Genomic DNA, 15,123 nt, shown 5'->3' with positions numbered 1-15,123 from the left:
TACCAGGCAATAGTACTTCTAAAATACCAAATGAAAGTTAGGGTGATTAAAAAATATTATTTTTTTAATTCTATTTATATCATAATATACGTTTCATCTTAATTTATTTAAAAAAGGTTGATATATTTTTATAATTAAATAAGTAAAAATTAGTTTTAAAATATTTATTTTATTGTTAATAAAATAATTTAAAATCGGCACAAACATATATGATTTATTTTGGACCATAATATTCAATTTTCTTTCCAAAATCTGGTCATGGCGTTAACAACAATAGTGTTAGATCTCATTCTCATATATAATTTTTCAATGCGGAATAATCTGAAAATTTTTTATACTTAGTTCCGTTTGTAAATTAAATTTTACATATATTTATAATTTTATCAATTGGATTCTTAAATTTATTGAAACACACTATCTTAATCTTTTTTTTATGTTACATGTGTACGTGTAATATACCTCGTTACACGTGGAATTTCACGTTGTTTTTAATGACATATAAGAATTTAAATGTTAGAAAAATAAAAGACTATTTGCATATTTTGCGGGCTTCATGGTTTTTAATGTAAAATGTTATACTGTACGCTTTAAAAAGAGTGAAATCACGTAACATTTCAAGTTAGCAAAATTGGTGTCACATATATTTTGATCAATGATTAGAGGTGTTGAACATATTGTGTTTTAGTGAGTTTAAAGATTGAGTTGACAAAATCAAAAGTATGATAGTTCAACTTATAAATAGAGTCAAGTACACGAGTCTTTCTGATTATTCAGTCTTCCTTCAATAATAAGCTCTTCAACGAGTACACAAAGCTTCAAAAACAAGTTTCAAACTCCAAGCTCATTATCTCCTCTTCGCCCTCAGCCCAATTCAACCACCCTGACCCCACTTCCATCTTCTTAATGTTTTCTTTTTCTAAATTGTCATTGCATTTAATTAAAAAATTTCATAATCACAACTCCAGTATTAACATTAATAACCATTTCATTTAAAGAAGAAATGCACAATTGGTACTTCATTAGTATTTTGATCAAAACTAATTTTATTTGGTTTTTCTTGTCTTTTTTATTTTTTTCCAAATCGGCGTTGCAAAAAAATAGAATAAAAATTAAAACGCATCAATGTGTTCTCCGTTTTTAGAAAATGTGTATGTCACATGATAGTCAAGCAAATTTGGCTAGCTGTCATTTTCGATAAACAAAATCATCTTCTTATTTATCGTTTTTTCTTAAGCAATAAAGATATCATTGTATATATATATAGTGTAGATTACGTTTCCTGTACTTGTAAATAAATCTCAAATTTCATTTTCATTTTCATAATTCGATCAACTTATGGCATTGTCAATTAGAGTAGCCATTTTTTTGATAATCATGTGTTTCGTGCTTCTTCAACAAAACGGAGATGCACAAAAGCATAAAACAAGTGAAGGATTATTGATGAAGTGCAGATTTGACAAAATATATCAATTAGGCGATTCAATTTCTGATACCGGGAATTGTCTCAGAGAGAGCCTTTGTGGAACTCATTCTTCATGTAGAAGATCTCCTTATGGAATGAATTTTTTCCATAAAGTTACAGGAAGATGTTGTGATGGAATGCTCATGATTGATTTCATAGGTATATCGATCTCTAATTACTTTATAAATTACCTCTATTCAATATAATGTACGTATTTTATTTATTTTTTGACAGCTCGGGAATCTGGTCTTCCATTTCTAAATCCGTTCAAGGATGAAAATGCAGATTTTAGTCATGGTGTGAATTTTGCAGTAGCAGGGGCTACTGCGTTATCAGTTGAATCACTTGCAGAGAAGAACATTTCTATGTCTTTTACAAATAGTTCATTAAGTGTGCAACTTCGTTGGATGTCTTCTCATTTCAAATCCATTGCTTCTCCTGGTAAGGAATGCATCAACTACATTCAGTTAATCTAGTCATCGCGTTGATGAGGAGTTGAATCGATATAATTTTTTTCAGATGAAAAATTGAAGAAATCACTTTTCCTAGTTGGAGAAATTGGAGGAAATGAATTCAGTTATGGCTTATTACAAGGTAAATCCATCAAAGAGGTTCGAAAAATGGTGCCACAAGTTGTTCAAACTATCATTCATGGAGTTAAAGTGAGGTTTTGATCTTGACGTTAGAAAATTCTCTGTTATCTAAATTTATTTCATGATAATCGTGAATTGTTATTTTGAGAGGATTATCGATTTTGGAGGTACGCGAATTATTATTCCAGGTAATTTCCCAATTGGTTGTATCACGTCTATGCTAACAAAATTCAAGACCAACAAAACAACGGCCTACGATGAGTATCATTGCCTGAAAGACTTAAATAGCCTTGCAAGATTCTTCAATCATCATCTGCAACAAGCCATTGTCCAAATGAAGAAAAAATATCCAAACGTTATATTGATTTATGGCGATTACTACAATGCCTATTTGTGGCTTCTACGAAATGCAGTCTCTCTTGGTAAATATAATTCTTTCTAGTTATTTTTCCACTTTACTTGTCCTAAGTTTCATGAATTAACTAATTCATTTAACGTTCTTGATTGAAATTGAAATATATTTTTAGGATTCGATGAAAATTCGTTACAGAAAGCCTGTTGTGGAATAGGAGGAAACTATAATTATAACCCAAGTAGAACATGTGGTGCAGCAGGAGTTCCAGTGTGTGTTGATCCAAGTACTCATATTAGTTGGGATGGAATTCATATGACACAAGAAGCATATAAATGGATGGCAAGATGGCTAATTGATGACATGTTACCTCAATTGAATTGTTATAATCATAGTTTGATTTAATCGTATCCATAACAAACTGTTGCTATTTCACCTCTCTCCTGGTGAATCTCACTCACCACTCTCGTTTTCTCCCTCGCGCATCTCGCTTTTTATACAAATGCAAATGTATAAAGTGTGTTTGTATTTGTATAAAGCGAGAGAAAATTTTATATATATATATATATATATATATATATATATATATATATATTTGTCCGATCTCTCTCTCTCTCCTCTTTCAAATCTCGCTCGCCACCCTTGCCTCTCTCGCTTATACAAACAGTAAAGAAATGTAGAATTTGTATTTCTGTTTGTATAAAGCGAGAGAAAATTGCATATACACATTCAAATATATATATATATATATATATATATATATATATATATATATATATATATATATATATATTCCTCTTATACACTTGTAATTATATAATACAAATATTCTCCTGCCCAATTTTCTTTTGCCTTTTTTTCCCCTCGTTTTAAATAAAATTGATCTTTTGTGTATGTACATCAAAACAGAAACAATTTATATACAATTACTTTCTTTTGATATGTACAATGGAATATACATATTTATGTTTGTTATGGAACACAATTATGCGAACTATAATTATAGTACATACAGTAAGATGATTTTTATGTTTGCTATAAGTAGAAATTATTTTTTAATTTAATATGAGAAAAATGAATTCATTTCACCTATATGAGCTGAAATTGACACCCCTACCCCACATACTTAATAAATTAATATAATTACCAGTACATTATGCAAAATAAATATTAGACAGATAAATTTCCCTACTAACAAAATTGATTTGAAAAACTAGTCGAAAGAAGAACTAAAGAAAAAGTGAAAGGGAAGTATTACAAAAAAAAATCCGAGAAAAGAATAGAAATCAACTAGTGAAAAATAGGATCCTGGTATTATTTTATTTAAAAAGTAATTCCTCACGCACTAATTTTTCGATAGCAGTATAGATTTTGACAAGTTATTTCTTGGGCAAAGTTATTTTTTAGAATTATAAATTTTTAGCATTATTTTGAAAAATATATTAATAATTTAGAAATTACTCCTAAGCGGTTTATTAACTCTACAAGAAATTTAGAGAAAAAATAAAATTAAATTTACCACAAATATTTATGTCACAAAAATATCGAGAAAAGTAAAATCATACCAATTCGTGCCTAATGTTTTTTCTGAAGTTGTTATAGTCTAATAATATATTAATAGTCATACCGTCACAATAATTACTGAATTGACCTTTAATTATATTAAGTGGGTGATTTTAATTCTTCAACTAACAGATTCAAAAAAGTTAACAGAGAGTTCACTGCTAAAAGGAGTAATTCGAGTATTCTTAAAATTATTGTAACTTTTAAAAAGAATTTTCGCTGCAAATCTATCGTTCGTTAATATAAGAGGGATGGTTAATGCCTATCAAGTTGGTTTTGTTGAAATTGTAGCTCAGATTGATGAGTCTGTTCTTCAAGATAGGGACATGGAAGACTTAGCTTGTTTTTCAAAAAGAGAGAATTAAAATGGAATATCCGAACTATCCCTTTTAGCAGTGAACTCTCAGTTAATTTTTTATTTTTTTTTGAATATGTTAGTTGAAGGATCAAAATCACTCACTTGATATAATTAAAGGTTAATAGTGCTAAGTTAAATTACACAAGAAATAAAATAAGAATATAGCCTCAATATAGAGACTAAAAAGGCCGTTTCCCCATCTATTTTCTAACATATATTCCTATTTTGTGCACATGATGACTAATTGTTGAGTCTCTTTGAATGAGATCTACAATTCATTGATACTGTATAGAGTATCGACAATACATTAGATTATAGCTAAATTAACATTTATTAATGAAAACTGACTTAGATTAAGATGCCAAGTTTATGATTTTTTTTTTCTTTCCTTGGCAAAATTGATCAATCAAAACGCATATGGATTAAGGATTTTACATCTTCGTTAAATATTTTTGAGAACATTTATTTATAAGAAAAAATTTCTTTAAAATTACATAGTGATTTGTTAATGAAAATAATAAAAATAAGTTTTAAAATTCAAATTTCATACTATATGTCTCGTCCCAATATCTAAATCCAAATATCCCCAATGGCCCAAACCATACCCTTTGACCCCGATCCCGTGCTCTCCACCCAAGCCCGCCAGCTTAGTGCTTTTTGCGATAGTTTTTGTTTATTTATTAAATATGTAAAATTTAAAAAATAAATCACTTCTTTTAAAATATAATACTTGACGAAAAAAAAATTCTTTTTTACTAAAAACACCCTCAAGAGTCAAGTACCAACTTCGTCCAGGAGAACCAAATGCTTCTCCGGCCCTCGAATAGTCTTAATATAATATTAATTTAAATTAATTAAATTTTAATATAAATATTAAACATTAGAGATCGGATAAAATTTTTTTAAGAAAAATGCTTCCCTAAAGCTTCTTTTGTTAATATTTTCGTCTCAAATTTAGTGGTTTAGTTGAAAATATGAAATTTGTGATATGCAGCCAACCGCAAAATAATTGTTTTTATTTTTGTTTATCTTTTTTATGGAGTAACTTATTCACACTTTGCACGATAATTAATATTTAATAACTTCGTTAAAATTAGGAATAATTCTTCTTTAATATTTGAATATTGAAAATAAAAATCTAAAAATTATAAGATTTTTTATCTTCTATAATTTTCAATGTTTATTCTTCGATATAATTATCTTCTCAATATCGGTTAATTTTTCATGAATTCGTCAAATATCATTTATCTATTTTTTATATGTACATACAAAATATAAAATACTCAATTTTTTGTATGTACATTTCCCACAGGAGAAAATGAGAAATCAACTTTTTCCTCTAAAAAAAAGTTCAAAAGAACAGAAATTCTTCTCTTTCTTCCTTCTCCAATTCCCGTAAAGCTTTAGCAAAAATTCTTGTGAAAGTTTTTCCTTTGAAAAGCAAATTGTTGTAGTAATAAATACGTAATTATAAATTGTGACTTTACTTCGTCTCTATATGTAATTACACTTTTTAATTAGTGAAACAAATTCAATCATCTCGCAAATTATATATTTAATTAAATTCATTAGCTCTTATTACCAAAAATACAAAAGTAATGAAAGATAAAAATATTATAAATCATTGAATAAAACACTAATTTCATTTAATTATGAACATTCAAAATTTTGCTAAGCAATCTATTTTTATTTACATTTAATTACATTAATTTCATAAATTGCTATATTATTTATTCTGATTCATTCCGCCATAAGTATCTGATTAGTCTTTTGTCCATTCAATTCACGTATAATTAAGTTGAAAATTTAATTGGGGCTATTTTAGAGTGAACACTAACACTATAGTCAACTGGGAAAATAATTGCTTTTATTTTATTTTCAGATATGTATGTCCATATTGCACATCACATGGGAATTAATTAAGATTTTAATTAATTAATTAATTACAATGTCTACAAAGACATAATGTCGTGTAATGTAACGCTGTCTCATGTGCTAATCAATATATATATATATATATATATATATATATATAAATGAAGATCATAGAGCAGCTGATGTGGCACCTCTCTATGGCCTCCATTTCAATTTTTTTTTTTTGCTTCTTTTTTTATTTTTTTTCATTAAATAATTTGTTTATTAATTAAAAAATTTATTCATATTTATTATTCTAATTATACCTAATAAGTTACAACAAAACCTCCATCTATTTACATTTCCTACTTAAATAATATGTCTTTTCAACTTATTTTTAATTATTCTTATGGTTTATACAAACTACAAATAACAACTATCTATGTTCAATGAATATTCTCATTTTCTCATTCTTTCTTTTTATTAGTATAGTTTTTTCCTCTTTTACATTTTTTTCATCTTTTTCATCAATCATATAGTTAATAAGTTCACCATATGATCTTCATATTGATAAAGATCATAGATATATTCTTCAAGATTCATCAAATTGATGTTTGCATTAGTTTGGTACAAGTTTATGAAAATGAAGAAGGAGTCATAATTATACAAGATTTCATCAAGAAGATGGTCATATTAGTAAAAAAGTTTGAATGATTTCCAAATATTTTGAAGATTAATTCATTCATGTATTGTTTTGATTATATTTTTTAGTTAGATATATAATTTCATGCTATTCAACAAAAATTAAATTATGAAACTCTACTAATCAACACATTAGAAAGCTCAATTAACATTATTTTCTTCATTTTACTTTGCTCTTCTTCTTCTTCTTCTTCTTCTTCTTCTTATTATTATTATTATTGTTATTATTATTATTATGTGAATGAATGAAGATTAAAAGTTATATAGTTTTATTTTTATGTAATTTTTTCGTCAAGTTCTAATTAATGTTTTAATTTTTGTCATAGTTGAAAAATATAATATTGCACATGATACATTTCTTATAGCTATTGCATATCGATGTCTCTAAAAAAATATATGATGTAGTTTACCATATTAAAAAAAAAGTCAGACTAAACAAAAAATAAATTAATCATTTTTAGTACTTTTAAAAAATTTAATGAATTAAATAAATTATTTATTTAATGAAAAGAATGAAGAAATTTTTTTTCCCTTAGTCACATTAATTATATTTAAAACTAAAAAGTGTAATTTATTTAACTTCTCTTAATTATTGAAAATGAGAAACATAAAAAAAAGTGATGTGACATTTATTCTCTTTATTGACCTTTTTTCTTATTTAAATTAATTAATTTTTGTAAAAGCAATTTACTTAATTAATTAAAAAAAATTATTAATAGAAGAACAATTACAATAAAAACTTTTCACATACTACTTTATTAGGAGTAAATAATAATCATCCATAACTCACATCTAATTTCTAATCCTAATAGATTAATTTTCCATTTTTTTTGACCTTCTTCTAATTATAATTTTAGAATAACAATTTTAAAAAAATATTTTAAGTTATTTTCTCTTTATTATTTACTTACATCCAATATATCTATTTACATATAAAATTAGAATGTTAGAAATAAATAAGATGATGTAGTACATTTCTATCACCTCCGATCACATTTATCTTTTATTTAAATTATTTAGCATGTTTTTTATTTTTCTTCACCAGTTTGATATTGTAAAATATATTTTCAAAATTTCCTCTTCAAATAATTACTTTATAGTATTATTTTGCATAATTAACATTTTTTTATATGTGTAACTTTTATTTTTAATTTTTAATTGTTAATTAATAATATTCATGACTTCAAAACCTTTCATGTGGATAACCCCCTAAAGTAATTAATGTGCAAGTTATATAATTTTTCTTATCTTACTTAGTTGCTACAAGTAACAATTTTGAAGAGATTTTTTATAGAGTTTTTGTATTTTATTAGTATTTTTTTATATATTATAAATTTATAAGTGTTTATTAACAGTTTGGTATATTGTAACAATTGCTTTTTTTTTTCGTTCTGTAATAATAATTATTGTGTTGCTATTTTTTTTTTAAATATTGAATGTTTGCTTTTCATATTAGATTTTCATATTAGATTCATGTTAAATTAAAAAAATTAAGTAGAGTATATTGTTAGTTGAATAATGAAAATATGATAATCCTATTGAATTGCTTAGACATGATTTCTCAATATACCGAAGATGATTTTCACCAAAATAAAAGTCAACCTTTTATTATTTTACAAGCAATAGATTCTAAAAGATGTAATTATTTTAGATAAAATAATATGATAAGCATGACTTGAAATTAGTTGTATATTCACACACACACACACACACACGCACGCACGATATGTTTTCTAATTTATTAAATTATTGGTTATCAATTTATTTAGAGTAACTTTTTTCATTAAATTTTTTTTTATGATCACTGTATAATTTAACTCCCTCTTAAAATATAATTTAGAATTTACTACAACCGCATAAACAAAAAGAAAATTTTCATGAAATTATTTTTCTTTCTTTAGATGTTTCTAAAGATAACATACCAAATAGATTATACGAAATCAACTATATTTAAAATACTAAAAGCATAGATAGTGAACAACAAGTTGAAAAATATAATTTATTGGGTTTAATGATAATAATATTTGACTCGATATATTTAAACAAAAAAATTTATTCATAAATCTACTAATGTCCGCGCGAAGCGCGAATATGTTAACTAGTGATTAATCAATTATAATCACAAATAGCTAATTGGATTTAAGGGGTTAAGTTTTTCTACATAGGTATATAGATAGGTTATATATAGACTCTTCGTTTATTTACTGGTTCATTATATTAATTTGAAATGTCTAATAATATTTATTCAGTTTAAAAAATTAAGAAATAATTTATTATTTTGTAACATCAAGAAATTTGATATTGTTTATGTGATATTATTTTCACTTAGCACAAAGATTAAGAAAAACAAAAAAACTTCATCAATTTCTCCTCTAAAATATCATTAACCGTTTAGATAGTTATAAATTATTTTATTAAAGCCAAAACTGAGATTTAAAGTTCAAGTTATTTGCTATTATTAAAATTGAAAATATTTTTTAAACGAATTAAAAAAAAAAGTATGACGAATAAAGGGAACTATTTCAAAAGAAGAAATAATACAGACAAGTTAACTGCTTATTAAATACATAAAACTAATCGCGTGTATTATCATGTAATATTTTTAAATTATTAGAATGATAATTTAATAATCTCTTGCTAGCTGGCTCTACTACTACTAATAATTAAGGGATAATAATTACTAGTACTATTTTTGTTTTGATTTTTATTGATCTAGATTGCTATTTTTAAAAAAAATTGAATGGCGTTTGCAATACGAGTTATTTTAGTGATCAGTTTGGTAATCATTCAACAGAATAGCGATGCACAAGAATTAATCAAGCTTCAAAAACCAAGATTAAGAAATTGCAGATTTGATAAAATATATCAATTTGGTGACTCAATTTCTGATACTGGCAATTGCATCAGAGAGCCTCTCTGTGAATCTCATTCTGATTGTAGAAAACATCCTTATGGGATGAATTTTTATGAGAACGCAACGGGACGTTGTTCTGATGGAATGCTCATGATTGATTTCATAGGTAATGTTTTTATTCGTCAAAACTGCTCGACAAATTATTTTTTCCAATGACGTATTTTCATGATTGTGACAGCATTGGAATCGGGTCTTCCGCTTCTAAATCCGTACAAGGATCGAATTGCAAATTTTAGACATGGTGTGAATTTCGCAGTAGCAGGGTGTACTGGTATATCAGCTGAAATTATGGAAGAAAATAAGATTTTTAATACAGCATTTACCAATAGTTCATTAACTGTGCAACTTGATTGGATGTCTTCACATTTTGAAAATACCTGGAATACTGGTAATTCGATTAATTTAGGTCTCTAGCTAATTGTTAACTGATTAATTAACAAATTGATAGGACGTTTTATTGATTTTGCTGTTAGATTGTCGAAAAAAATTGAAGAAATCACTTGTCCTAGTTGGAGAAATAGGAGGAAATGAATTCAATTATGGCTTATTACAAGGTAAATCCATCGAAGAGTTGCGAAAAATGGTGCCAATTGTTATTCAAACGATCATCCATGGCGTTAAAGTGAGGTTTTGATATGAAATTTTTTGAATTTTAATTTATCTAAAATTGTTTTCTAATCATTCAATTGTTGTTTTCAGAGGGTCATCGATTTTGGGGCTACTCGAATTATAGTTCCAGGCAATTTTCCTATTGGTTGTGTCCCAATTTTTCTAACGCGATTCATGACGGACGACTCAAATGCGTACGATGAACATCATTGTTTGAAAGATTTGAATAATTTCTCAATCTTTTTCAACAATCATTTGCAACAAGCTATTGATGAAATGAAGAAAAAACATCCGAACATTACACTGATTTATGGTGACTACTACAATGCCTTTATGTGGTTTTTACAAAATGCAGTTGGATTTGGTAAGTTCTAAAAAGATGTGGTTTCTTTTTCCTATTTTTGAGGTCAAAAGTTCATATGAGATTAATTTTTTTAAAAAAATTATGATTGAAATGTATTTTCAGGATTCGATAAAAACTCTCTACTGAAAGCATGTTGTGGAAGTGGAGGGGGAGATTATAATTATAACATACGAAGAAGATGTGGATTTCCGGGAGTTGAAGTGTGTGCTAACCCAAGCACTTACATAAATTGGGATGGAATACACATGACACAAGAAGCATATAAATATTTGGCAAAATGGCTAATTGATGACATGTTACCTCAATTGAACTGTCATGTTTAACTTCAAATTTAATTTCGATGTATAAGTTATTGATGTGCTTTGTTTCGATCCGTGGCCAATTAGTCCTCTGCACGTGATGGCTAATTGTTGCTTTATATAAGTTGTGTTTGGTACTAAGAAAAATATTTTTTTTAAAAATATGTTGATGTGTAATTTATTTTTTCATGTTTGATTGGTGAGAGAAAATATTTTTTCAAATATATTTTTAATGTTTGGTTAATGAATGAAAAATATCATTTATTTTTAGCTTGAACTAGAAAATACTCTTTAAAAAAATAATTTTTAATTCGAAACGATCAAATACCTAACCTTGACACTCAAAGTAGGATACGAACCCGACCATCATTCCTAAATCCGACCCAAGACTTTCAATCCTGAAATATTTCCCAAACACAATTTTCTAAAAAATATTGATAGGGTGGGGGAAGGGGGGGGGGGGGGACTGAGGATAGGAGTAATTATTTTTACGGGGTCGGCCACTAGGTTGGGGTAGAGATGGCTTGGAGTTTGGTTCGGTTTTAGAGTTCAAAATATATTTGAAATCTAAAAAATAAGAAAATTTTAAATTTTAAATTTCTTTTGATAGGGGAAAGGTAAGGTAAGGGATACAGGTAAAACTGTCATTTGGGCTAGCTCATTATATTCGGGTAAATTTATACAGGCTTCGACATTTTACGGGTCAGGTTGGGCTAGCCAATTTTTGGTGTGGGCCAGAAAATAACTGACCTAACCCACAAATATGTGGGCTACAGGCTTGCCGGGCCAGCCACTTTTTAAAAAATTATATATATATTTTAAAATTATCTTTATAATATTTATTAAGTTTTTTTTAACGTAAAAATATAAATATTTAAATAGAAATATTAACCTAACTGTTTTGAGTTTAGACTCTATTTAATTTTTAAATTTTAATGTTATATTAGATTTTTTAATTATTTTTTATTGGCCCACGGGCCGGCCTTACCGATATTTCTCAAGCCCCACAAATTAGCAGACTTATTGAAGCTGGGCTAAAAAAATCTTTCTTATATGGACTCCAAAAATCGTAGCTCAACCTTATAAAATTTGGAAAATTGTGGAGAATGACAAACTAAGGAAGGTAAATAAATTAAATAAACCCCCTTTCAGTTATTTTCTTTAAAGGACAAACTCTTTGTAAGTTTGTTATATTAGATCACACAATTTTGTATAAAAAAAATCCTCCAAAACAAAATCCTCTTTTCCTCTCTTTCTGTGCTTTAAACACAATTTCTTCTTCTTCCTTCAATTTCTCCACAATTTTCTCCATAATTGTAATTTCAAACTACCAGCTTCTTCTATCACACACATCATTGCGTTTTTTCATACTATCTCAAAAATTTCAAGGTATTATCTAAAACTCATCTCACATTATCAATTTTTATTCATTTTTTTTTAATTTCTTAAAACTACCTTTCACTTCACTTGTTAATTCCTTCAGAATTTTGGTTCAATCAATGGATGTCAAATCTCCATCGAAAAGATTCACAAGAGGTATACCATTACATGTTCAGATTGATGTTGAACACCCATCATTTTCATTTGGTCTAACTCAGGAATTTAGGGAGATCTTAGGTTCATTGTCTAAATCTACTACCATTCAGAAGATAAAATCCAAATTCAATAATGACCCAAGTAGATTTGTTAATGGAGGTGTGAAGAATCTTGTCGATGTTGTTACTGGGTCAAGTAAGAAAAGAAAACATAAAGATGATGTTTATACCGTTCATAATGATAAAAATGAAGTTGTTGGTTCTGGGTCAATCGAGCATCATAAGGTATTTGTATAATCATTGTTCATGTATATGTTTAGATTTTATATTATATGTTTTGTTTTTGTGTTGAATCATGTCTTATACAATTGTAATTGTCAAAATGTATAATCTATATTAGTATATGTTTTTGTGTTTCTGTTGATTCATGCCTTATATAATACTGTTAGTATAAAATATATAATAAATTCTTGTATCTGTTTATGTGCTTATACAATTGTAGTTGTATAAATGCATAATTTATATTAGTATATGTTTTGTGTTTCTGTTGATTCATGCCTTATACAATACTATTTTTATAAATGTATAATAAATTCTTGTATCTGTTTCTGTGCTTATACAATTGTTCTTGTATAAATATATAATATCTTAATATATAAATATATAATATCTTAATATCTGTTTTATATTCATATCTTATACTACCTAATTTACTGCCTCATTATACAATTGTGTGTATAAGTGTATAATTTATCTACTTCAATATCTTGATCAATTTTTTGAATTGTCTATAATTGAATCTATTACAAGTGAAGGAGAAAAAGAAAGAATGAAACTAAAACTGTCACGTGAATTATGGAATCTTTTCCTTATTTATTTGCCGCTTATTTTTTTTATATATAAATTGAATTGTATAAAAGGAAGATAACTGTTAACTGTTATACACAAAAAGTCACCCGTAGCAAACTTTTAATTTGCTATGGAATGCAATTTTGGATATTTGCTGTAGCGTACAATTGTCAATTTTTTCTTTGCTATATATAAAATTTGCCCTATAAAATTTTGAGTTAGGTCAGGCCGGTCCAACAGGCCTAACCCATATTAACGGCTCTAGGTACGGGATAGAGTAAGAAGAAAAAATATTATAATTTAAGGATAGAAATAAAATTCTGAAAAATGTTCTCTTTAATTTTTTTAAAATAAATTATTTTCCTTAAAATCATAAAAATGAGTTGATTTGAACTATCACGTTTAAGTTCAAATTTTAATTCAATGTATACGTTATTGTCGTGCTTTGTTTCGATCCGTGGTCAATTAGTCTTCTGCACATGATGGTTAATTGTTGCTGTGAATAATGGCGCGTTTGGACTTTTGTACAAAGGGAAATGTTTTCATTACTATTTAGGATGTTAAAATATTAAAAATTGAAAATTTGATATTTTCTTAGGAGTATTTAGAATCATTTTTTATTTCGCACAAGTAATCTAATTAGAGAAGAATTATCTAGTTAATTCTATTAGAGAAAAAAGTCGAGAGTTAGTTATCTATTGTATTATTCATACCCTTTATCAAAATAGAAAAATATTAGTATAGTTTTATTAGAGCCACTAATATGAGTTAATTCATGCTATTTGAGCTATTTTATACAAGAAATTTTATAATCAGACTGAGCTAGCTCATTTTTGTATGGCTAGAAAATGATAGGTCCAACCTACAAAATACGTGAGTTACATGCTTATCGGACCAGTTTACTTTTTAAAAAAATTATATTTATTTTTATAATTGTTAAATTAAATAAAATTATAAAAATATTATCATAAATATTGACAAAGTAATGTTACATGATGTTAGTTTTACTACTTGTAAATCAAATCAACTAAAAAAAATATTTTTATAATATTTATTAAACTTTTTTTCAAATAAAGTATAAATATCTAAATAGAAATACTAATCTAATTATTTTGAGTTTAAAGTCTTTTTAATTTTTAATTTTAATATTATATTATATTTTTAAATTAATTTTTATTGGCTCACGGGCTGATCCTATCAATATTTCTCAAGTCCCACGGCTTATTCAGGCCGGACTAAAATTTTTTTTCTTAAATGAGCTGCAAAAATTTTAGCTCAACTCTATTAAATCACGAATTAAGCCAAACCGATTTAACAGGCATAGTGCATATTAATGACTCTATTCGTAACGTAATACCCAACGCTGGAATGTGGTCTTCCTCTTATGAAATCACTTATCACTTTAAGCAAGGTAAATCTATAAAAGAGTTGCCAAGAATATTATACTTTTGCTTTTTCTTCTTTTTTTTTTTTAAAAAAAAAATTATTTTTGGGGCTTAGAATGAAAAGAAAATCAATTGATCGTTTTACTTGCGTAATTTTTTTAACAATATCAAATAAGTAGAGTATTATTTTTTAAAAAAATCTTTTTCTTAATTCGAGTATATTTTTGCGTCTAGAAAAGAAAAGAAATACCAATTGCGGCTTTTATCTTCTCTTTTATTTGTAT

The 15,123-nt window shown here is 26.6% G+C and overlaps 2 protein-coding genes and 1 long non-coding RNA gene across 3 annotated transcripts; all 3 read left to right on the top strand.

Moving 5' to 3' along the window:
• The first annotated feature begins 1,290 nt into the window (after positions 1-1,290).
• On the top strand, positions 1,291-3,090 carry LOC101265290 (acetylajmalan esterase-like). The gene is made up of 5 exons (XM_069288680.1): positions 1,291-1,621; positions 1,697-1,903; positions 1,982-2,124; positions 2,204-2,477; positions 2,583-3,090. Exons 1-5 carry the CDS (start codon positions 1,336-1,338, stop codon positions 2,810-2,812), a joined length of 1,140 nt encoding a protein of 379 aa, XP_069144781.1. The 5' UTR covers positions 1,291-1,335; the 3' UTR covers positions 2,813-3,090.
• Positions 3,091-9,544: 6,454 nt separating this feature from the next.
• Positions 9,545-11,232, top strand: LOC101267271 (GDSL esterase/lipase At5g03980). The gene is made up of 5 exons (XM_004230150.5): positions 9,545-9,904; positions 9,977-10,186; positions 10,272-10,420; positions 10,498-10,771; positions 10,874-11,232. The coding sequence occupies exons 1-5, from the start codon at positions 9,625-9,627 to the stop codon at positions 11,092-11,094; spliced, it is 1,134 nt and encodes a 377-aa protein (XP_004230198.1). The 5' UTR covers positions 9,545-9,624; the 3' UTR covers positions 11,095-11,232.
• Positions 11,233-12,146: 914 nt separating this feature from the next.
• LOC101266978 (uncharacterized) lies at positions 12,147-13,029 on the top strand. Its single transcript, XR_002027504.3, has 2 exons — positions 12,147-12,459; positions 12,554-13,029. It is a non-coding gene; the product is annotated as an uncharacterized lncRNA (long non-coding RNA).
• The last annotated feature ends 2,094 nt before the right edge of the window (positions 13,030-15,123 follow it).

This window comes from Solanum lycopersicum, chromosome 1, assembly GCF_036512215.1.
Source record: "Solanum lycopersicum chromosome 1, SLM_r2.1".
Taxonomy (NCBI): domain Eukaryota; kingdom Viridiplantae; phylum Streptophyta; class Magnoliopsida; order Solanales; family Solanaceae; genus Solanum; species Solanum lycopersicum.
The sequence above is the reverse complement of the archived record's forward strand: the minus strand, read 5'-3'. Positions and strand labels throughout refer to the sequence as shown.